Source organism: Triturus cristatus, chromosome 11, assembly GCF_964204655.1.
Source record: "Triturus cristatus chromosome 11, aTriCri1.1, whole genome shotgun sequence".
Taxonomy (NCBI): Eukaryota; Metazoa; Chordata; class Amphibia; order Caudata; family Salamandridae; genus Triturus; species Triturus cristatus.
In genome coordinates, this window is record NC_140594.1 from 414191356 (window position 1) to 414215063 (window position 23708).

The following is a 23708-nucleotide window of genomic DNA, read 5'->3' on the forward strand; positions in this document are numbered from 1 at the left end:
ACAATGTATGTGAATGAGCGGGGGTGACCCTGGACAACATTTTGAGTGATCTTACACCCCTAGCTTTACCGATGGCCAGTGTGAGGGACTCAACATGGAGGTCAAACTGGAAGACCTGGAGAAAGCATTGGCCGCAATGGCCGGCTCCAAATCCCCGGGCCCTGATGGTCTGCCCGTAGAATATTTTCAAACATATGTGGACATACTACTATCTCAACTTCTAGAAACTCTCCAAGAGGCCAAGAGAGAAGGTCTCTTACCTCCATTGATGAGAGAGGCCCAGATAGTTATGCTCCCTAAACCCGGTGGGGATCCACTTATGCCGAGATCATACCGGCCACTATAGATGCTAGGAGTAGACACAAAAATATTGACGATGGCACTTGGTATGCGATTGAGTAGGGTTATCACACATCTAGTCCACACAGACCAATGCGGTTTTATGCCAGGCCGCGGCACTCATATAAATCGACATAGACTGTCACATGTCCTGCACGCCACGGCTAATATTGACCTCAGGGTCACAGTGCTAGCCTTAGATATTGAAAAGGCCTTTTACACCTTACGATAGGACTACCTCTGGAAGGTGCTAACGAGTATGGGTCTTGGCCAAGAATATATCTCCTGGGTGCATCTTCTATACAATTTGCCGACTGCACGAGTGCGCAATGGTGGGGTGATTTCTGAAACACTCACAATTGAACAGGGTACAAGGCAGGGATGCCCGCTGTACCTGCTCCTGTTTGCCCTGGAAATAGAACCATTAGCGATTAGATTACATTGAGACATTAACTGCTGGGGCATTCAGATGGATGGCCGGGTGCACGTTGTATCCCTATATGCAGACGACGCCTTGCTATATTTAAATCTTCTGGAAGAGGTAATGCTAACTCTTCTAGACATTCTTTCGAGTTTTGGCGCAGTGTCTGGACTGAAAATCAATAAACAAATATCAATCCTATTTCCACTTGCCACGTTAACGAACACAGACGCGGCTGACCACCCCCCAACGGAGTTCCAATGGAAGTGTACCCACTTTGCCTCCCTCTGTCCATCGTGGGTCGAGTGGCCTTCGACCCGATGGTGTACCTACCGTGCTGCCTGAACACCCTGCACAATTCTTTCTGCATTATCCCTAGATCTACCTTTGAGACCCTTAACAGTCTCCTGATATCGCTGGGCTGGGCTGGAAAACGCAGCAGGGCTGAATTGGAGATTCTGAAATTGGACACCAAACAGGGGGCTGGGCCTCCCGGACCTTTGGCTTTATTACATTGCCACCCTCCTCCAATATGCAGCATTCTGGTGTGCAGAGGGCCCAAACGTAGAGAAAGATCTCATGGCAGATTGGGGATGGTAGAATAGCTTACCGAGATGCCTCATTATGGGATCTCGAATGCCCCAAAAATACCCATTTGTGGTATGTCAGGTCGTGGGAGCATGGGAAAGGGCAGTCACATTGGTGCCGCATATGGCGCCTTATGCACGAGCGCTTCTGTTGCAATGGCTGCGTAATTTTTGCCATATCCAAACCATCATGGATTTAACAAGATGGTTCGCAGGAGGGGTGCCTCAATGCGGGTTACCTATATTGTAATGGGTCATTCCTCACATTTGCTGAAGCGCAGGAGTGCTTCGAAACCCAGGAGGGCAAAACTCTCTTGCACCATGCAAGAGATCAGAATCTCATTCCCTGAGGATTCAACGAGTCCCATACATTGATGGCGATTCTAGACCCAGGTACCCACGGGGATTGATTTCCCTTCTATAGCGAGTACTCAAGGCCGATTATAGCGTTGATGTCTCCCACATTCGAAACAGATCTACCGACTCCTCCCACATATAGTGAATGGAAAAGAGCATTTGCGTAGGTACGGGAGGTGGCCAGCAATGCCCGCTTCAAGCTTATACAATTTCATTATTTGCATCGCACTTAAATGACCCCTGTCAGATTAGCGTGTATCAATGCGACTCGCTCCTCAGAGTATCCCTGCTGTGGCATCGGGCCAGCCATGTTCGTTCATATGACGTGGGATTGCCCTCGACTCCAGCAGTCGAGAGTATTGGAGACGCTTCAAGAGGCGACTGGCCTTCGGATTGAGGAAACCATTAAACATTGCCTTTAGAATGCAACATAAGTTTGCAAACTTAGGACTGGTACTCACTAGATGTCATGTAGCAGTACACTAGATGCACCCTGCGCCACCCAAATTGCGCAGATGGACAGCAGATGTGCATGAATGGAGGGTGGCAGAGGAGAGACGTCTGCGTATAGTCCGAACAGATTAAAATGCCGAACAGGATTTGGAGACGTGGGGATTTTTGCTGAGTAACTTACACCCCCTTTGACAGGTAGCAGCGGCATCCGATACCCATTTACAGACTTGAACCCCAGGCACGCAGACAATAAGTGGCGGAGGCACCCCTAATAGTCCAGGTAACACTACTTAACACAGAAGTCTGTGGACCCTGTGGGCGGTGAGGGAGACGGGCCGCTCACCGTGGGTAGAATTCCAGAATCTTGGTTTTGTAAGGGAATGGACAGTGTCCTTACAGACAGAAACACCATCACACCAAGTTTTAGGGGGGTTACACAAGGGATGGGGGCCAGACATTTCAGTTTGTTACATAGTACATCATATGCTCATTGTGAGGAGGATGAGACTAAACGAACTGTGCACACCACACCTGTCCCTGACTCCAGGGGTTATGCAGGAATGCTGCTTGTTGATTGCTGCCCAGTTTTTGATTCTTTCTTTGCAACAGTGCTGTGTTTACTGATAGTTGTATTGCTGTTATTCAGAAAAAAAGAAAATAGGAATGTCCAACTTTCCTAATATTATGCCTGTTACATGTTTTTGGCATAATGCTGCCACATGTAGTCAAAAATAGAGAAACACAATTGTGCATTGTATCTATGAGATATATACTTATACTGTATGGTGTTGCCATGTGTATCCCGAAATAAAAAATAAAATAAAAAAACAATGCATGTGAATACCTGCAGGATTTGTCACGCTAGAAGAAAATGGGAAACAGTATTTTATGAACTGCAGCCTGGTGAAATACAGGCCTAAATTCTCAAGACAAGTTAAGCATTAACTCAATGGTGCACATTTAATATGTGTGTACACATTTAAATACAAAGGAATATACATTTATAATATGTTGTATTGCATTTTCATTACAAGTGGAATACAGGAAATCTTCAAATTAATCAAGTGTAAGTATGGCTAAGAGCTACGTTCAAATGCATATACATGTAACATTAGTACACACATTACATAACCTTTAGCGTTTTTAAATGAAATCACATTCTAGATATAAGAGGATGGTTTCTATCTAGTTTTCAAGCCATTAAATATTATTCAGGTAGTAAAGCACATGTTTATGGAAGTCGAATTTCACCTTCATAGTAAGTACGTTATCTACTAAACGAAGATTATTTTAATTCATTAGGACTTCATTCAATTAGGGTAAAAACACACATATTATGAGTAAATTCTCGAAATCTACAATAATGCACTCTTTATTAATGATGTCAAGTGCAACACTTACATTAATTTGTTAAACCACACAAGAAACATGTGCTAAGTGCACGTTCATGTCATGTATCTGTTAACATTTAAGTGACATATTTGTAACTTGTAAAGAGTGGGCAACTTTGCGCTGCACCACATGCAAACTTTTTAAATTAGTTTAGGATGTTCTGCTGTTTTCCCCCAGTCATTCATTATCAATTCCTAATGTTGCTGAAAAGGGTTTGTTAGGGTAAATATACTTCTTATTAGTAAAGTCAGCATTTACCAGTGCTTTAAAGCAAATTAAATGTATGTAAGAGGGGAGAGATGAGGGGCACTTTTGCCAGGTGGTCATAAGGGAATCTGAGGAGGGGGTCATGGGGGATGGCATGAAAAATGATTGTCTCGGTCAACAGCTCTACAGCCGGCCCAGGTTATGACCATCCACTGCCACATTCTAAAGTACCTGAAGAAATACATTTGTCATGCAGAATCACATGCAAAAGTAAATGTTGAGGATTTTCAAATAGTCTTTAGCATATTTTTAAGTATTCTCAGATACAGCAAATCAAGGAACTGGGACCCTCTGAAACAAAGTGACTTCAGCCGCGGCCCGAGGAGGGAGTTCCGTGGGGCAGAGAGGCGGGGCGGGGGAGGCGGGGCGATTGGGGGGTACTAAAAACCGGAATATGGATAATTGGGGGTAAATAAACAATTAAATAAATAAAAGGAATTTTGTAGCGCGCGCTGCATCGCAAAATACAATGCAGCGCGCGCTATTTATTTAATTGTTTACTTACCTCCAATTATCCATATTCCGGTTTTTAGTACCCTCCACCCTGCCCCTCCCCCGCCCCGCCTCTCTGCCCCACGGAACAGCCTCCACGGGCCGTGGCTGAGTGACTTGCCCAATGTAGCACAATTCGGTCAAGTGGGTAATAGAGGGTTAAAACTCAGGTCTTATAGTTGCACAACCGATAAAGTAACTATTGAGCAACAGTTCAGCTTAACTTCTAGGCCACATCTCAACTTAAAACCGTGACGATCAGTTGGCCATGTCCTCAACATAACCATTGTATCACATTAGACTACAATGGAAACCCCCGCCTCGAAATGGTAATGCCCAGTGGAATGAAATTCATAGTAGCACTGAGCCAGCTGGACAGGTCACTCCAAGATTCCCTCTCTGGAGCAAACCCAAGGATTTGCATTTTGGTTTTCACTTAAAACAAATCATGCTTCTAAACAAAATAACAAATGCACATTTCATTAATAAACAGAAAAAGAAAGAAAATTCACAGATGTAGCCAGCTGTGAGACAGAACATTGAAGCTCCTTGAGCATCTTCTCACACAGTATTATTGCAGTTTTTGGTGGTGGTTCCTCAAACTAGAGGTGCCCCATGTCAGTAGAGGCTTAGTCACTCACTCCATTTCTTATTTAATGTCTATGATAGGGTTTTAAAGATTAACTAGATTCATTCTTCTATAACTGGTTCATAAAACATGCTTTACCTCTTTATTATCATCTGCTGAACTTACCAGGATTAATATCTGGTCTCCATTCCACTCGGTCAGGTTCCTCAGGCTCAACAGGTTCTACAGGCTCTACAGGTGTTTCATAAAACTTGTCTGAATAGAAAAACAGATACTGCATGAGGGAGTACTTCACCTTACCAGACTCATGAAGAACACAACAAATACAATTACAGAACGGAAGGCAATCCAATGTAGAAGCAGCCCATCAATTGTAGACATCAGCAAAATAATCTCAAACAAAAGCGGCATATCCTAGTAACAACATAAATATGGAAAAGCAAGAGGAACACATACATTACATCAACAAAAAAGGTGACGAGTCATTCTAACATACCATCCTCACTCCTTGACCTTGATTGATTTATTGCACAAAATGCAGTGGAAATCTATGGTAAATAGACTCAAGAATGCTGAGAATACATTTGTAGACTCTACTGATTTTAGGAACGGTTGGGTACCATTGAGCAGCTGGGCCTCAACTGTAGGGGTAGATATCTTACTACTAATTGTTTGGTAGGGCACAATTGTGACTTGGAGAAGTTTGGTTGTCCTCTGGAATGAAATCTTTTAAAGGCTGTCCCCCATTTTTCATCTTTTTAGCCCTGAGGAAGACCCGCTGTGATGCATAGTTATTAACACATAACCGTAGGGTTGAATTGTTGACAGCATTGTTTTATGTCCTGCACCAGCTATTCTAAGACAGAAAAACAAAGATAAAGGATAGCTTGAACCTTGATTCTGGGGCATCAGACATTTTATGTTTTTATTTCCTGTATGTTTTGTATGTATGTATACTGAAATTATTTCCTTTTCACCATGTATCATGATTTCACTGAGTCATGTTTTTGATTTATTATATGTTTTGAATATATTATGGGCAGCTTATTGTAAAAAACAGAAAGCAAAAAATTGTTATGCTAGATGTAGTATTTGATATATGACGCTGAATATACAAAATTAGTAAAAGTCCTTTATGTCTGGTCTGTGGTTTTTTCAATTTTTGTGTTTTTTCAATTTGTTTTCAGAAGTTGGTACTCATGTTTTCTCATTTGTTGATACGGGATGATTAAGAGATTTTGTGAAAAACACCCGCTCTTTTTCCTAAATTGCACAAAGGGATCATTTCTTTACCCTTTGTCACGGATGTTAAGTGTTCAACATCTTTCCCAATTTTCGGTGAAGAATTGTGCAATCAAAGAGAAATCCATGCACCATTTGTGTCTAAATGTAGTCTTCCCTTTCTACTACTCTTCTAGACAGGGATTGTTGATTCTCAATGTTCTGATCTGGAACCAGTTCAAGTGGTCCCCTTATTTTGTATCTCCCTCCTCTCCAAAGCAGACACATCTTTGTCTTTAGGTGATTGGTCAGCAGCAGGGGCCTCACGAGGGGAGTCTCCATGGACAGCAAACACAGCACGAGCACAAAGAAGTGAGAAGCCCCCCCAACTGACAGATATCAGCACCTCTAGGGGAACAAAAGCTTGATCCTGACTTGTAAAGAGCAGCCTGTCGAGCAACAGAGACGCTATCTCTAAATCTCCATACCTGCTATCTATACTAATAATAGTGCTCTAGGAAGGGACGAAAGGCAGGATTCCACTAACTGGTCACTTCTGCACTTCCATATGGAGATCTGTGTCCATCCTCCCACATTTGCTACACAAACACCTCAGGGATGCTATCAATTCCTAATGCTAATGAGGCTTTATCCAACCTTCACCTTGTGCAGCATTCAGTCAGTGGCAATCCATTTGGGATTTTGTGGACAGTCAAATGGCCCACACACGCCTCAGGTTTACTATCAAGCACTAGTCATGCACCAGGAATATAGAACAAGCATTTACAATGCAATGGTCTCGGCATTGTTAAAGTTAGAGCTGTTGGCATTGCTCATGACATTCTTGTTTTTGTTTTTAAAACATTTAAAGAAACGGCATTGTTATTTACAATGTTAATAGCTTAATCACTCTCCAATGCGAGACCTATTGCATGTGCACTCACACACAGAGCCACACACACACAGCCACCCAAACACAGAGCCACCCACACACACAGAGCAACCCACACACAAATAGAGCCACCCACAGAGCCACCTACACACACAGTTACCCACACACAGACAGAGCCACCACGCATAGAGCCAGACACACAGCCACACACACAGAGCCACATACACAGAGCCACACTCAGAGCCACACATACACACATAGTGGCTTCCACAAACCTTCCAGCACCTGTGACGAGATTAGCAATAAATCATCATTTAACAGTGTTTAAGGCACGAGAAACCTAAAAAGGGTGCCAGGTAGTTGAAGCTCCCCCCACAGCCGAGCATCACAGCGAAGACCTGGTCTCTTGGTAACACCCACTAGGAGATATATGTCCCTTCCACTCTGGAACCATCATGCCCCACACCCCCTTTCCCGTCACACGTTCAAGGGTACCCCCTCGCCCGCCTGGCAACCGCATCCCATGCCCACCCCTTCCGTGCCCAGCTCATACATTCACAAAGCTTCCCCAGCTAGAGCCCTCCTACTACCCCTCCTTCCCTCCTCTCATATTCACCTTCAAAAGATGGCGGGCAGGGAAGAATTTTTTTTCCCTCCCGTGAGATAGTAAGGAGAAAAGCAAAACAGAGAGTATTCCAGCAAGCAGAGAAAAGACTTTGTACACACCATGCGTCAGTAGCACATCACTGGCTCAAAATCTACCAACACCATTATAGCCATGCGCACAGAAGACACACTGTTTGTAGATAGTGGACAATCCTAAACTCCCCACCCAACAATGAAAACATACTAGTCTGGGACAACCCACAGTTTGTCAATACTGAGCAGAGGACTCCAGTTCAAAGCGAAAATATACCTCTGGAACAGCACAACTCCGGGCCATAAACACACAAAGCAAAAAACAGAGATGTTAAAGCGTGGAGATCAGCGAATTGCATATTCGACAGCAACACATACTGTGACAGTCACAGGTCATGCAAATCACTCATTACATCCACGTGTCCCATGTCCTTTGCGTGTATTTTACCACTGTTCTATTTTGCAAATGAAGGACAGGGCGGTGATTCAAAGTGGAGAGGAGCGACGGAGCGACGGAGATCCCGAAAGGAAAAGAAAGGGATTCTTGTAGGGAAGCTCGAAGGATCAGTGATCGTGGCTGGTCAGTAATCCAGGGGAGGGGAAAGGGGGCCTGCGGATGAGGTAGGGTCTTCTAAATATGCGGGCGGTGGGGGGACATCGGCGCTTAAATGGTGGTACAGAGGCAACTGCCAGGGAATAGCTTCTAAAACGAAGAGAGATACACAGTATGAAGGAGTATACCAATTATTTATTCCAATAGAGAGGGGCCTCGTGATTGCCAAGGGGGAGTGGTATGGGAGTAAGAATTGCCGAGGGTGATTGCTACATATAGCGCAGTAGTCAAGACACCTCTCCTTGTAAAGTTTCAACCCTCACTTTAATTTAAAAAAAAAAAAAAAACATCCGTTACAAAATGAGAGCTACTTTCTTAGATCATGAAACTAAGTGCTGACCATGAGCGGTGAATCCAAGGGGGTGCCGACTTCCAGTAGGCAGCAGAGTTCAGTGTGTCCGATCCAGGTGTTGACCATGAAAGGGGGAGGGTAGAACCAATCACTGGGAGCAATGATTTTGGCGGGGCGGAAAGTGATTCTTGGTTGAAGGGAAAGAGATTCCTGGAGGTACAGCGACTCCCATGGGTTGGTGTTCAGTATCCTGCAAGGCCCCTCCCACTAGCCTCCATCAGTAAATTTGCTGAGACAGCAGCTCCGGGTCTCCGTCGGGCAGTCGCCCCGCCTACCCCGCTCTCTGGTTTCGCTGGAGCCCATTGTTTACAAACTGTCCTCACACGCACTAGGCTGGGAGTCGCGCGAGAGTCAAGTCCTAGTTTGTTTCCAGTAACCGGGCGCGCTAAATGTACAGGGAGGAGGGAAATGGAGACACCAAAAGGACGCCGAATGGGGCTACGGGAGGCAACGTTAAACGCTGAAAGGACGAACGTGAATCACAGCTGTCGCTCTGCGGAAAAGTCGCTTGGAAGGGGCAATTCTTTGAGTGGAATCGGCAATAAAAACAAATCGAGGTTACTTAAAAGGGACCTGCAGAAAGTGTAAAATAACCCGGGCACTACCTCCTAATCTGATTTTCTAGGCTCAAACGTTACGATTTCCGTTTGCCCATGTACAAAAGAGCAGTTAGTGTCCACATAAGCGGTCTCGACATTTCGCTAGTACAGCAAGGTGGGTGAGACATTTTTACGAACATAACATGGGTCCCTGCAGCTCTTGCGACGCAGGGGGTCCCCGAAGATTCTGGGGGCCCTGAATCCTTCAACCCAATGCAAACAAGGCAGAGCAAAAGGCAAGCACACCACTGCCTTTCTCCGAGGCAGAGCAGAAATGCCTCGGAGAAACGCAGTGGCGTTTTCGGATTCGGGGGCGTGTTTTGCTTTTATCTCCTCTTGCCATTGGCTGGAGGAGATAATTAGACTTCTTGAAAAAAACACGCCCCCCGATCCGAAAAGGACGGGGCCTAATCGGAATGACGGACCTCTTCTCCAATGGCTGGCCAGCATTCAAGAGGCCAGCCAATGGAGAACAGGGGAGAAGAGGGGCGGGTTCAAGCCCCTCTTCTCCAAGTCATTAAATCTCGGATCGAGACTGCGCAAGCGCAGCCTTCGAGCCGAGACCTAAAAAAGACCTTGTTACCTACCTGGGGCAGAAGGTTAGGGAACTAGGCATTTGCATGCGCTGGGAACAGTAGAAAAGGCATGTCCTAGATCTATCATTCAAAAAGATGCTGCCACAACTGACCATCTTATGTCAGCTGCCATGTTCTAACCAAACACCTACAATGTGGCAAAAAGACATGACTTCTTAAGCTGGGCAGAACTTTAAAAAGCAGAGCCGACAGGCCACCCACCAGCAAAGAGAATACAGACAAAACAGCAGTCCTGCATCTGATTAAAAAATACGGTGACACTACTGCCAATCTTGTGTCACCTGGCAGGAGGAAAGTAAGCCTGAGTTCAAGAAAGTTGATGTAACCCTTCAGACCGCAGAGCCCCACTTTGTGCCATAAGTACTATTTACTAAACCTGGTCCCCGTGCAAATGCATTACTGCTGTACACATGTGGATACAAAAATGTGGACATACCAAAGAGCCAGAGTCTATTATTCTAAGGGACACTTTGGAGGTTTTGTCATCTAGGTTGGGCCAAATTGGGAATATTCAGGGCCTCACTTTCTGCATCAAACTTACCCCCTCTTTTTTCTTCGCTGGCTTGCTGATCTATAAACCCCCTGACTGCCCCAACAGCTCCCTCCTACAATTATGTGACGCTATTGCCCAACTGTACCTACAGTACGCCAACTTCACTGTTCTGGGAGACTTTAACATTCACATCGATTTCCTGAACTGTTCTCAGGCTTCTCAGTTGATCCAGACCCTGGCAGGCCTTAACTTCACTCAGCATGCCACCGCCTCCACCTATATAGCAGGTTACACATTGGACTCAATCTTTTCCAACATCACTGGTCTCCAAGCTATTGCCTATTAAGGACGGACTACCTTGTCCAGTTGACTTTATATGACTTGTGCAACCAGGTGGAGACCAGGACAGCACCTGAAAGGAGGAGAAACTGGTGAAATGTTACTAAGGAGTCGTTTGACCTCTCTCTTCAATCTATCCTTCCATCTTTCACAGGCAATCCTGACAGCGACTCAAGCCTATTCAATCTATGGATCGCTAAGGCTTTGGATCCTCTTGCATCCTTAAAAACACTTACGGCCAAAAGATCCAAGCCATCTGCTCCTTGCTTTTCAACTGCCATAAGAGCAGAGAAAAGCCTTTGTAAAAAGCTGGAGCCCAGCTGAACAAGGTCTTATGACCCTGTAGCAAAACTAGCCTACAAGGCCGCTCTCAAAAGAATTCCGCAAACTTACATGGTAAACTATGAGAGAGCATTTGACGTTGTGCATCGAGAATGCGGACAATTCTTCTAAGGAAGTCTTCAATATTGTAAAACCTATTTTCTTCCCTGAAATGATTAAAAGTGCCTTTCATCTTTCACCTGCAAACTGCATCTAGCCTATCGGACTTCTTTGATGTAAAGAATTCAAAAACTTTACTCAACTTTCCCGAGAGAAGCCAGCTCAGCAGACCTACTGATGCCCCCCACTAGTCCAGCATCTGTTCTCTCAGAATTTTGCCCAATATCTGAAGAAGGCTCTCTCAAGGAGTTGTTGAAATGCAAATCCGGCTCCAGGGAGGACCCCTGTCCCCGCAAATTTCTCAGACTGGCTGCCCCCACTGTAAATCCTTTTCTCGGCAGGATTTAGAATGTCTCCTTGAAATCAGGTATCTTTCCTGCTATCTGGAAACAAATGTGCCTGCTGCCACTGCTAAAGAAGCCTTATGCAAACCCAGGGGTGCACAGCAATTTTAGACCCATCTCACTGCTGCCTGCACGTTAAAGATCTTAGAAAAACTGGTATAGCGCCAACTTTCATTCTTCATGGAAGCTGGTAAAATGATTCAGGGCACTCAATCTGGCTTGATACAGCATGGAGACCGCCTTACTGGAAGTGTCAGAGACCATCAGAGAAACGCTGGATGGCAGCGCCTCTGCCATGGAGGTTCTGTTAGACCTGGTAGCAACGTTTGACATGGTGGCACACTCCACCTTGTTGAACAGATTAAGCCTCTTTGGCTTTCAGGGCATTGAGCTGTTTTGGATTCGTTCATTTTTGGAAGAACACTCTCAACGAGTTTTCCTTCACTCATTTTCATCTTCTCCCAAACCCCTGGTTTGTGGGCTGCCTCAGGGCTCTGCCCTCAATCTGCTGCTCTTCAACCTTTACTTGGCCCCTTTGATCGCCCTTATTAAGACATGGGGAGTGAAGATTGTATCCTATGCATATGATACGCAACTGCTGTCCTTGTTCAGAGAACATTCGAAGCAGCCTTTTTTCAATTTTAAAGCACGCTTAAAAAGCATTGCCAACTGGATGGATGCCAACTTTTTAAAACTGAACATGGACAGAACTGAGGAGCTCTTCTTCAGCCAGATAGCCCCTCCTCCCTCGAGCCTCCTGTGGCCCACCGAACTGAACCCACCACCGGTACCGTCCGCATCGGCTAGAAAGTGAGGGATCGTGCTTCATTTTGACATTTCATTCACTACCCAGATCAGCAGATCTCCTCATCCTGCTTTGTGAAGCTAAGACCAATCAAGAAGCTGCTGCCTCTGCTTCCGGAAGAGACCCGAAAAACCGTAATTCAGACTCTTGTGACATTGCATTTGGATTACGCCAAACAGCCTATATTTGGGTCTTCCTGCTTTCCTGATCCATAGCCCTCCAATCATAAAGAATGCAGTGGCCAGGCTGATCCGATGGGTCCCCTTCTGGCAACACAGCTCACCTCACCTGAGGCAGCTTTATTGCCTTCCTGTTGCCAAGAGGATTGAGTTCAAAGCCTTGGCATTGACCTTCAGAGCCAATGAGGGCAAAGTCCCTCAATACCTAAGAAATAGACTTGGACTGGGACCAAAAGGAGAGATCCCTGAGATCTAATCGTCTTTAACTCATGTGCATTCCAAGGTTTGCCAAAGTGTACAGGGTGACAGGTATTTTTCAGTACAGACGGCTAAGCTTTGGAACACCATGCCTTTCAAACTCCGTATGGCCGAGTCTGAGCATTGCTACAGGAAAGATCTATAAACCTGGCTCTTTATTAAAGTGTAGATATAAGTGTCCGGTCTTGTTCTTCAACCTCTGCCTTTGAGCGCTAGACGCCTCAGACGAGGCAGCTGCGCACTTTCCGATTTGCTTTTATTTGGAATCGTCTGCTTCCCCAAAACAATACTATAGCTTCTTTTGCTAGGAACAGCATCTGGGAGATAATTTTTCCTGTGATGTAAGGAGTATTTTTCCTCTGATGAGGAACCTAATATATTAACTTCTGGGCATTCAGCTAGCCTGGACCCCATTACCTCCTGAATCACAAGGATCAAACTAGCTCAAGAAGATATTAAACACGGCCAAGACCAAAGTATATGTGTCAAAGACCCCTCTCTTTCCAGTCTCTCCCGCATTGTGTTTTTTTCCTTTATGTAGAGCCCTACACAATCACATATTATAAAAGTTATTTCAAATTATTTTCAAACTATTATTATTTTTAAACAAGAGTATTGAATTCCATAAAATTCAATTTCCTAATAATTCACCACAACAAATCTACAAGTGATTTAATACTCATATTAATTCATCAAAAAACATCATTGAATTTTCTTTTCTTCCTATCAAGAATTCATGTGGTCTTCATCATTATACATACAAGTTGAAGAGCCTAAATGTAGCAAATCTGTCCAAAAAAATAAAAAAATGTGCAGCCAGATAGTCCTGATAGTGCATGCATAGCAGTTCACACATTTAAACTTTAATCTGAGCTTGTTATTTCATTGGCTAACAGGAGCTAAGCATTCTTGATCTAGCAGGCAGCCATTTTGAGGTTTATGGACTGATCTAAAGTCTACAAACTGCACTCTTTGCTCTGTGTGATCATAGATCTCGACCAAAGTGATTCAAATATTTAATTTATAAATATCTTCACAACCATAATGCTCCTCAATGCATTTCTCATGGTCTGACATAGGGGACCGATAGCTATACACCAATAAAGGCAAGGGTGATAAACACCCTGATCTCGAAGGTAGGACCCACTCCTTGAGTGAGTTCAGCAAAACCTTTGGTCATGTGAAGTCACAGTACCTGACAACATTACAGAAATAGCGATAATAAATTCGACCCCGTCATCGAACGTCATGGAACGTACGGGTGAACAAGGACACTATGACACTTGACGCTAACACCAAGAGGCACGTAGATTTGGGAAGGCACTTTAAAACAACACAAAGGCACAGGTAAAGGCTAAAGGTACCCAATGCAACCACATGCCACAAATGTAAGATTTACAAAAACTAATGAAATGCAGCAGCTGGTCATAGTTTTTGTCATCATTAAGCAACTAGACACTGCCAGACCAATGATACAATGTGTGTTCAGAACTAGAACATACCTGTAAAATATCACAACAGTCTATAGTTGACCAGGGGATATTATACTGCACTGCAGTCTCTGACATTATACATCATATTGTACCAATAAACGTGTGTCAAGCCACAACACCACACTATCCCACACCACATCGAGCTACTACACAGCATCACACAATGCAGCATCACCCCATACAACAGTCTGAGGGTCACATCATCCAACACTGCATTAGATCCCCTAACAACAAATTTATATCATCGTATCACACAGGCTAGAAAGCAACAACACCCCAACGTGAGGTACATCACTCCTCCGTATACCGCATCATAACAAACCATAGCACACCACATAATTCATGCAACAATTAAGGCTATAAAACAAAGTGTTTCTACACGCTTGCACTTTAGACTCTACCTTGCACCTAGGCTTCTCTGAGGACAAAGTATTGCCAAGCAGAACTGTGTAAAATTACCATGAGTGAGGTGATAACGACACAGGTAGTAGAAATTAAAAGCAAATATGTTCCAAGAATTAAAAAAAGGAGTTAGAGATGTATAAACTTGAATTATATTGTTGGAATGTGAATCTTTCTCCCCTGGCTTTCCGGCTGAGGCCCTGGGGGGCACCAATGGTGCCCTCTTCACATCTCTGGGGTGCCTGCCACACGGTGCAGGGATGTGCAAAAGCTTCCATTTTATAGTGGGCGCTTGTACTGCAGCCAGTTTCAGACTGTCACACTAGCTCCCATTGTAAAATTGAAATTTGCAACTGCATTTTGTGCGGTTCACATCCTAATTCGGTATGCAGAACCGCTGACCTATGGTCGGGCGGTACCCTCACCGAAACGGCGACCGCCCGACATCATAATGAGGGCCTAGTCTCTCTTTCTCTCTAGGCCCTTAGACTCTCTTTTTATCACTCTTCTTATTATTATCTAGGATAGTTTTTTTTTTTTTTTTACATTTTTATTGGTGCTTTTGTTAAATTTCCTCATGTGACATAGACACATATTTGCATAACAATATATTAACAAAGTATCAGAATTATCACTGTGTTGTCAGATATTGTAGCAAGGAACACCAGTTTTACTTCTATTAATAATAACATGAAAAACAAACTGCTAAGAACATCCCTAATCCCACCCCCAACAGGCAGCCAATAGTCATCAATAATGTTCCATCTGATCAGCCAAAGTTTCCTACAAAAGTAACATACAACAGAGGACATATGCAGTTGCTACATCAATATGAAAAATGAACGTCCTTTAATCGTAACAGGATAAATCATATATAATATTTGCAAAACTGTCAATGAATATAAATTCATAGTGAATTAAAAATAAATCTGCATTATGTCAGAGGATCCAGGTTCTGGTGGATGATTACCATCTTTGGTACAGGTCTTGTCTCATGTCTGTGCTATAAAATACTACCTCAGCCCGGGTCATTTCTCCCTATGCCGAAGGCTACAGTGGTCTCAGACTGAAACCAAGGTGAGGAGACTTGCCCCATGTCTCGACAGTTGGAGGAAGTGGACTTTCCCAGTGAATTGTCATTTTCTGTTTCTTCAAAAGTAAAGCAAGATTGATAAATTTAGGAGCAGCTTTCTCATGCTTTGGGCAGGGAATGAACCCAGCAAGACCACCTCAGGAGAAGTCGCCTGTGTGTGGTCAGCTATGGTTGTTAATAATTCAGTGATGCCTACCCAATAGGAAGCAAAAGAAGGGTAGGCCCAATGCACGTGTAATAAGTCGACATCTAGTAATTTACAACGCGGCATACAGAATCCGCTGCGGGATATATCTTATTGATACGATTAGGCATGACGTGTGCCTGTTCAAGACATTAAATTGAATATATTTGAAACAGGCGCCATGTGACACCTTTCCAGGGCTGATCTAATATTTTATGCCACTCAGTATCATGGAAGTGGTCTTACTGAGTCTGACTCCCAATCATCACAAAGAGAGGCTCTGGAATGGTCCCAGTGCTGCAAAAAAGATCTCTAATCCCACTTAATCAATTTACCACTATCTCCAACAGTGGAAAGTGTTTGGTACACCTAATGTGAGGAGGGTTCAAAGGCGCATGTGTGAAACATATTGCTTAACACCTTTTTAATGCCTCAGTACATAAGAAACTGACCCAAGGGAAGGTCATAATCTGTCGTGAGCGTCAAAAAGTCCTGTAGCCCCCTTTAAATTAAAGATCACCCAGTGTCAGTGGATCTAAATCAGTCCATGTCTGAAGGTGCCTGGGATGCACCTAACCCGACCAGGTAAGAAAGCGGAACAGGTAAATAGCAGGAGAATGGTATGATGCAGTGCTAATGGTGCAGGTTCTACCAAGACACAACAGGGCCATTTGGAGCAGTAAGGAAAGATGTGATTGGGGGCATTTGGAAGGCAACAAAGAATAATATGATAAACCGGCTTTAAACTGAGTAACATTGAACCCTGTTTCAGATAAGAAGCAGCCGACCAGCCACCGAGCCACCCATTGCAGTTTAGATGCCAAATAATAGTGTTCAAAATCTGGGAGGGAAAGGCCACCCCCAGGCAGCAATAGGTATTTTCAAGGAGGACAGAGCAACCCAGGGCCTTTCTATACCTGAGATAAATGCAGTTATTAATTTATCAAGGTCTCTAAAAAAGGTGTGGGGTGTAGGTAGAGGAAAGTTTGCAAAATAATACAATACACGAGGGCGCATCACAATTTTAATTAATGCTACTCGGCCTATAACCAATAAGGGGAGAGAAGAACAGAATACCATTTAATGTTGAGGAACCCAAACTGGCTGTGAGAAGTTGCCATGGTATATGCTGTACACTAATTAAAGTGGGCACCTTGCACCAGTCCAAACGACCCTTATGATGTATGAGGTCAAAGATAACCTTTAGAAAGCTTTCCTAGTGGAAGCTGTGGAGAGCAGCCTTCAGGCTTAATCTTGAAAGAATGTAAAGCAGCTTGTTTTACCAGGATATCACCTCCTGAATTAATTAAATGAAAGGAGAACCACACAGTAGTTATATAAAAATATATATTTATTAATATAACACTCACTAGTATCCTCTACCCGAGAATAGAACACAAAGCACACAATACGAAGTCAATTGAACAGTTGTAAGTAGCACAATACACAGTGGGCTCCAGGGGGAGACCAAACCATATACTGAAATAGTGGTATAACAACCACAACTCGGTTCAAGACAAGGTCTGGAGCACGTAGAATCGTTGGGACCCCAAGGAACCACCCAAGGTGAGTAGATAGAGACCCCACGGAGGATGGGTGCAGTGTGCTAACACGACCGCGGGCTCCGTACAATTCTATGGGGAAGTCGCGGTTGCAATTTTACAGTTTAAGGACCGTTCTAGGAGGACTTTGAGGAAACCCTTTAGAACTTAAGAGGTTGGAGAGCCACCCCACCCATAGATAGATACCGAAGTACCAGGGTTACCTATCCCAGAGGAGCCGGGTGCATAGGGTTGAAGTGGCGTCTGAAACAGCCGTCGTTCTCTATGGAAGGCTTTGAAGAAGTGCTGCTGCCATGAAGGTGAAAAGGGTCCGGTGGAATCCAAGGCTGGATTCTGGAAGGAAGGGGACAGAGTCTGGGTCACTTGAGAGTGACCAGGGGCTTGGAGAGACGAATGCCCACCGATGTCAGGTGCTTCAGGTGCGAAGAAGGGATGCTTGACTGCAACCACGAGGACCAGGAGACGTCGACGATGACCAGGAGCCAGATACAAGCTGTCCCACGAAGGATGTCGAGTGCTGAGGGGTCGGTGTCCGTTTGGTGCACCAACAAGCCTTGACAAAAGCAACCCACGCAGAAAGGTCAAGAAGGTTACGGTGTGGACCAGCAAGGTCCAGGGGACTCACCAAGCAATGGGGAGTCAGGCACGTCTGGAGAAATTAGAAAAGCCCACAGGCCGAATGACCAGGAGTCGCGAGGGGACCTCGAGCAAATTCACAAAGTACCAGCCCACGGAGCACTCGGTGCAAGGAGGCCGGAGTTCTTTGGTGGAAATATTGCTCTGGGTCACAGAGTCTAATGCACAAGCTCGGGAATCGCCAACAAGCATATGCACTTGCAGATAGACGCGGTGCACAGGGGTGCAGGTTATGCAGTCCCCACAGAGGATACTGGCCTCAAACTTGCTGAGAGGGCAAATCAATCTGAGGGACCTACGAAACCCAACTTTTGTGTTGCTGGAGACTTCAGAGTCCGCAGAAGCTTGGGAGCAGCAGACCGGTCAGTTGCATTGAGGTGCCTGCGAATGCAGGGGAGTGACTCCTTCACCCCAAGGGAGATTCTTCGGTTGTCCTTAGTGCACCACAGGTCCTGCACGGAGCCTGTATGGAGCAAGGGCACAGACAAAGCTTTGGACGGAGAGGGGGACAAAGTCAGGCTCAGTTGAAGTCCAGTGAAGTCCAGAGTGTCCAGACGGTTGAAGGTCAGTGGTTTCTTCTTGTAGAATCTTGTCCACGTAAAATCCAAAGACTTACAGCCAGGTAATCTCTTTTGTAACTAGGGAAGGGCCAGGACAGAGGGGAGGTTACTCCCATGTCCTTTGTCCAGTTTCGCGCCAGAGCAGGAGCCAATGGCTCCCAGAACTGGTTTGAGCTGGACTATGCACAGGGACACCAAATGTGCCCCAGGTGCAGACTTTCAGGCACTCTCAGAGTGCACCCAACCAGCCCCAATACACTAAATCCTGTGTGGGGGGTGGTCACACCTCTCTGTGACAGGATGCCTATTGTGCTGCCTTCCTCTGCTCGAGCTTGGCTCAGCAGCAGGAGGGCAGAAATGTGTCTCTGGTCGGCAGCATCCATTTTGTGCTGTCCGGGTCGAGAAGGCTGGCACTGGATAGACCAGTGACCCCACGAAGCTCGCTTCAGAAGGGTGGAATCATATCTCCCACACCGGTTACCGGTGTGGAGGTATGATTCCAAGGTGTTTGATACCAAACACGACATGTTTTGTTTCAGCTGTTTTTGCGATAGCATTTACCGCAAGGTCATAATGCACCTCTACCTATATGTCTGGCTGAGTCACAGACAACCCGGGAGAATGGTCTCCGAAGGCTGAAGAGGGGCTCTGCTCATGCAGGGGCACCCTCTCACATAAAACCCAGCACCTTGCCTTCAGGATTGATAAGGCCTGCTATAGGGGTGGCTTATAGGTTTTAAGTGTAGTGACCTATCCATATAGTGAACCTATATCTAAAGTAGGTGGTGCAAGCACCAGCTTACATAGGTTGCAGTAACAGACCTGTAGTTCCATTTTGCATGGCCTCTCATGGGTGGAATAATACATGCTTCAGCCCATGGGATGCTTCCGGGGTACCTATGCCCTGGGTACATGAATATCATATACTAGGGACTTATAAGGGTACCCCAGTATCCAATCTTGAGTGTACCAAAGTACATGGCATCATTTTAGGGAGAAAGCAGATAGACTTGGGTCCTGATTAGCAGGATCCCAGTCAGACTAGTCAAAATCCAGAAAAACACCAGGCAAAAAGTAGGGGTGACCATGTAGTCAGATCCTACCTTCCTACACTGCCCTACCCAAGTTTCCATCCTGTAAATCATCCGGCGAATGGTATAAATGAATAATTAAATAATGAAAAGTAACTAGTTCACTTTGCAATGTAGGGTCCAGTTGTACTTGTAAAGGGGGAGCATACATCAGGTTGAATGGAAAAATACATGACCTAGACCAGCTTAATTTGGAACCTGAGATAACAGCAAAGTCATCCAACAGTCATGCAGTGGAAGAAAGATCCAAGCTCCCATCTCTTATATTTAGCATTAATTCGTCTTCATACAAAGATATTGCATGTACAGAACCACTGCAGTTCAAGAAGACGAAGATAAGCTGCAAGGGGTACCATAGCTACTGCAAATAACAAGAGCAATACGGGGCAACCTTGGCAGGTTCCCCTGCCAATCTCCCCCAAATCGAGGATACACTGTCCGGTTTTCACACAAGGCAATGGTTTTGTGTACAAAACATGCACCCACTTACTCCACTATAGGTCTTTACCAAACAAACACAAATTGTTATGCATATATCCTCAGTGGCAAGAATCAAAGGCCTTTTCCAGGCCAAACGAAACACATGCAACTTTCGGGAATAGTTATAATGAGTCATCCTTAACCATCCATAAAGTGCGTAAATTATGAGAGGTACTGAGACCAAGAACAAAACCAGATTGATCATCCTCTATTAAGACTGGAATCTCCGGCAAGAGGAGACAGGCTAGGATCTTAGCCAAAAATTTTTAGTCCATATTCAAGATAGATAACGGACAATAAGAGGCAATGTCTGATAGGTCTTTATATGGTTTCAACATGGTAGAAATAAAAGCGTCATTCAGAGGAGGAGGGAGGGAACTCAACTCAAAGGAGGAATCATAAACTCTAGCTAGTCTCGGTGCTAATTGTTGGGATCTAGGATAGTTTTAAGCAAAAATCAGTACTGGTTTTCAGCTACCTCTGTATCTTTTATATCTTCTCTTGAACCTACCAGGACGAAGGTCAGTTCTCCAGTCTTCTCGGTCAGGTTCAACGGTTTCAACAGGCTCTTCAAGATCGACAGGCCGTTTATAAAATTCATCTGAAAAAAGGACCCAATGGTGAATGAGGTAACACTGCTAATTAGCTGACTCCATTGGGAGCTACTAGAATAATAAGTCAACAAAATTAATTGTTCAACTTAAGGAGCTGTGTTCTGGTACCAACATGAACCACAAGATTTGTATACAGGAATAAAATGCCAGCTACACCCCAAAATGGCAAGGTCTATTCATAAAAAAAATAGTGAATGCTGTTAGTGGTACACGAGTCATTCCAGCGAATTCAGGGATTTTAAGTCAATATGCCATACCTGTATCAGGCTACTCAGCAGCGAGGCAAGGGTGAGTGCCCACCTCCATTTTCTATAACATTTATATTAATGACATGGCAAAAGGAAAGGGGTCACATGATGTACACCTAAGATAGGTGGAGAGCACATTGCATCATTCTTCTGTGTTGATGATAAGGGACTTCTACAAAATGACCCCGGTGGGTTTGCAGTGGGTCTGAACGATCTGAAGGGTTATTCAAAGGGAACCTACTGTAGAAGTACATTTGGGAAAAAAGACAAAGATTATCTATTTTGGAGCAAATGGATTAAGATGCTGTCGCATGGTCGCTGGAGAGGAGATGGGGACGGAAAGAACCCTTAGTGACTATGCCTTTCCACCATCTCTGCAGGACGCCCGTGGCCCCTTTAATACGGCCTGGCTTGCTTCGGAGGCTGACATGCCCCTCCTGACGTCGCCCCAGGCGCACCAATCCGGTCTGAGCAGTGCACGTAAGGAGGAAGTTTTCGAAGGGACCGGCGCTCAAGCCCACGGAGGAGAGGAAGTCGGAAAGCGAGTGGAGATGGAGAGCGAGGAAACAGACGGAGGGAGAGTCGAGGAGAGCGAGGAAGCAGACGGAGGGAGAGTCGAGGAGAGCGAGGAAGTGCACGGAGGAAGAATCGGGAGGACCGGGAGCGGAGGAGACGGCTACCCCAGCAACGAGAGGGACGGAGTGCCTGGAGGCCAACGACACGGCGTCTCGCCCTGCCACGCACCCACGGGAGGAGCGTGGCTGGTAAAGGTACGGGGTCGAATCCTGGGTTTTATTTCACCAAGGGGAGGGAAGTAGCCAGGGTATCATTAGCAGGGAGGTCACGGGGATGGTTCTTTGGGGCTGGTTGACAGGGCATTACACACGTATTACCTCCCTACGGCCAACGGTAGCATTGTTGGTGGCGGACCCCCGGTGACTCATCACTCCTTTCCCCCCCCCCCTTCACTATTAACCCGATGAACAGTGAATCTAAGAGTGGTATTTCTCTTCCTTGCATGACCGCCGGAGCCATCCCATCGGACCTAGATCCCCCAAAGAAGGAGGAACAGAAGCCAAGAACGAGAGAGAGAAACAGTTATTCACTCTTGTACTGCAGCGTGATCATTAAAGAAGTCTATAGCTCTTGATCCGGACTAGTGGTCTTCATTGTTCCACGCACGGGGCCACTCCCCACCATCACAAGTGGCGAGCCAGATAGGAGTCTTTAGTGCGAACCCCACCGATACAGGATGGACACGCTCATTCATCAGATGAAGGAGAGCCAGGCCAAAATGGAATGGGCCATAGAACGCACCACCTCCCAGGCGGAAGCCGATCGGGCCGTGTTCAGCTCGGCTATTCAGAACCAAGCCGATAATCTAGTGAAATTGGCCGAAGGACAGGGACTCATCATGGCCTCGCTAGGACAAACTAGAGCGGCCGCACCTCCGGGAGCGGTGGTCCCCCTTCAGAAGTTTACGCCAGGAGAAGACCCGTTGGCGTTCTTTTTGAATTTCGAAAGAGCAGCCCGGGCTAGTGCCTGGGCGGGAGAGAGATGGCCTTTCTACCTTGCGCCTTTATTGGTGGGTGAAGCTCAAGCGGCCTACCAAACCGTGAATAAGGATGGAACAGCCACCTATGCTCTCGTAAAGCAGTATATACTGGATAGCTTGGGAGTGGATGACGAGACACACAGGCTACGTTTTCGACAAGAACGCGGGGCCCCTGGGGACATACCCAAAACTCTCTTTTTCAAACTTAAAGAGGCGGCTGACTTATGGCTGAAACCCCAGGAGTCCAGTATGGAGGACGTAATGAAAAAAATCTACCTCGAACAGTTCCTTGATTCTCTCCCCTATGCCAGCCAGCGCTGGCTGAAGCTACACGCCGGTTTGACTCTGGAACAGGCTGTGGAAATGACCACATCGTACGCCAGAGCTCAAGGCCGACCCACCCCGAGAGAACCCGAACGCCACGCTCGACCTGTTGTCCCCGGAAAAGGAGAAAGAAAATCCACTAAGCCTGTCTTTGAGTCCGTACGACCGCGAGGAGTCCGGCCAGATCCCACCCCTTTTTCAGGCCCCCAGTGTTATGAATGTGGGGAGTGGGGACATATAGCCAGGTTTTGCAGGAAGAAGAGGGAGAAAGAGGAGGAACCTATGGATGTGAGCTACTTGCCCCACTCCCTTCTTTTCGCTCAGGAAACAGGACCGGTGTTCTATGTGAGTGTAACCATACAGGGAAAAGGGGTACGGGCCCTGCTAGACTCCGGCTGCAAACACTCCGTAGTCAGGCAGGATCTTATTCAACCCTCATGGATCCTACCGGGTAGGAGGGTGGGCATTCGTTGTGTTCACGGGGACGTAAGGGAATATCCTATGGCTGCGATCCGCCTACAAACCCACACCGGGGCCACCATGGACGCCATAGTGGAGGTCCTCACAAACCTTCCTGAACCACTCATTATAGGGACGGATAATCCATGCTTTACTTCCATGATGAGCGAAGCCCTCATGTCCCCCAAACCCTGTCGTGTCTCCCTGTTGACATCTGAACCCTGGGCCAGGGATACCCACTTTCGAACAGCCCAATTAAACGATGCCAGTCTTATCAATGCCTGGAACAAAGCCCGAGCCGACCAAGACCCCTCAACCAGAGTGTATCCCACGTTTGTT

The 23708-nt window shown here is 45.7% G+C and overlaps 1 protein-coding gene across 3 annotated transcripts in view; it reads right to left on the reverse strand.

Annotated features, from left to right (window-relative positions):
- AEBP1 (AE binding protein 1) overlaps positions 1–23708 on the reverse strand; it is a 319836-nt gene that overhangs the window by 204530 nt on the left and 91598 nt on the right. For 2 of the 3 annotated variants that reach the window (XM_085636121.1, XM_085636123.1), the window contains exons 4-5: positions 20681–20770; positions 5063–5152 (exon numbers count right to left, since the gene is read on the reverse strand). In XM_085636121.1, the coding sequence (XP_085492247.1) occupies positions 5063–5152; positions 20681–20770 (180 nt within the window). The remainder of the gene's footprint in view (positions 1–5062; positions 5153–20680; positions 20771–23708) is intronic. The other variant, XM_085636122.1, reaches the window with a different exon arrangement.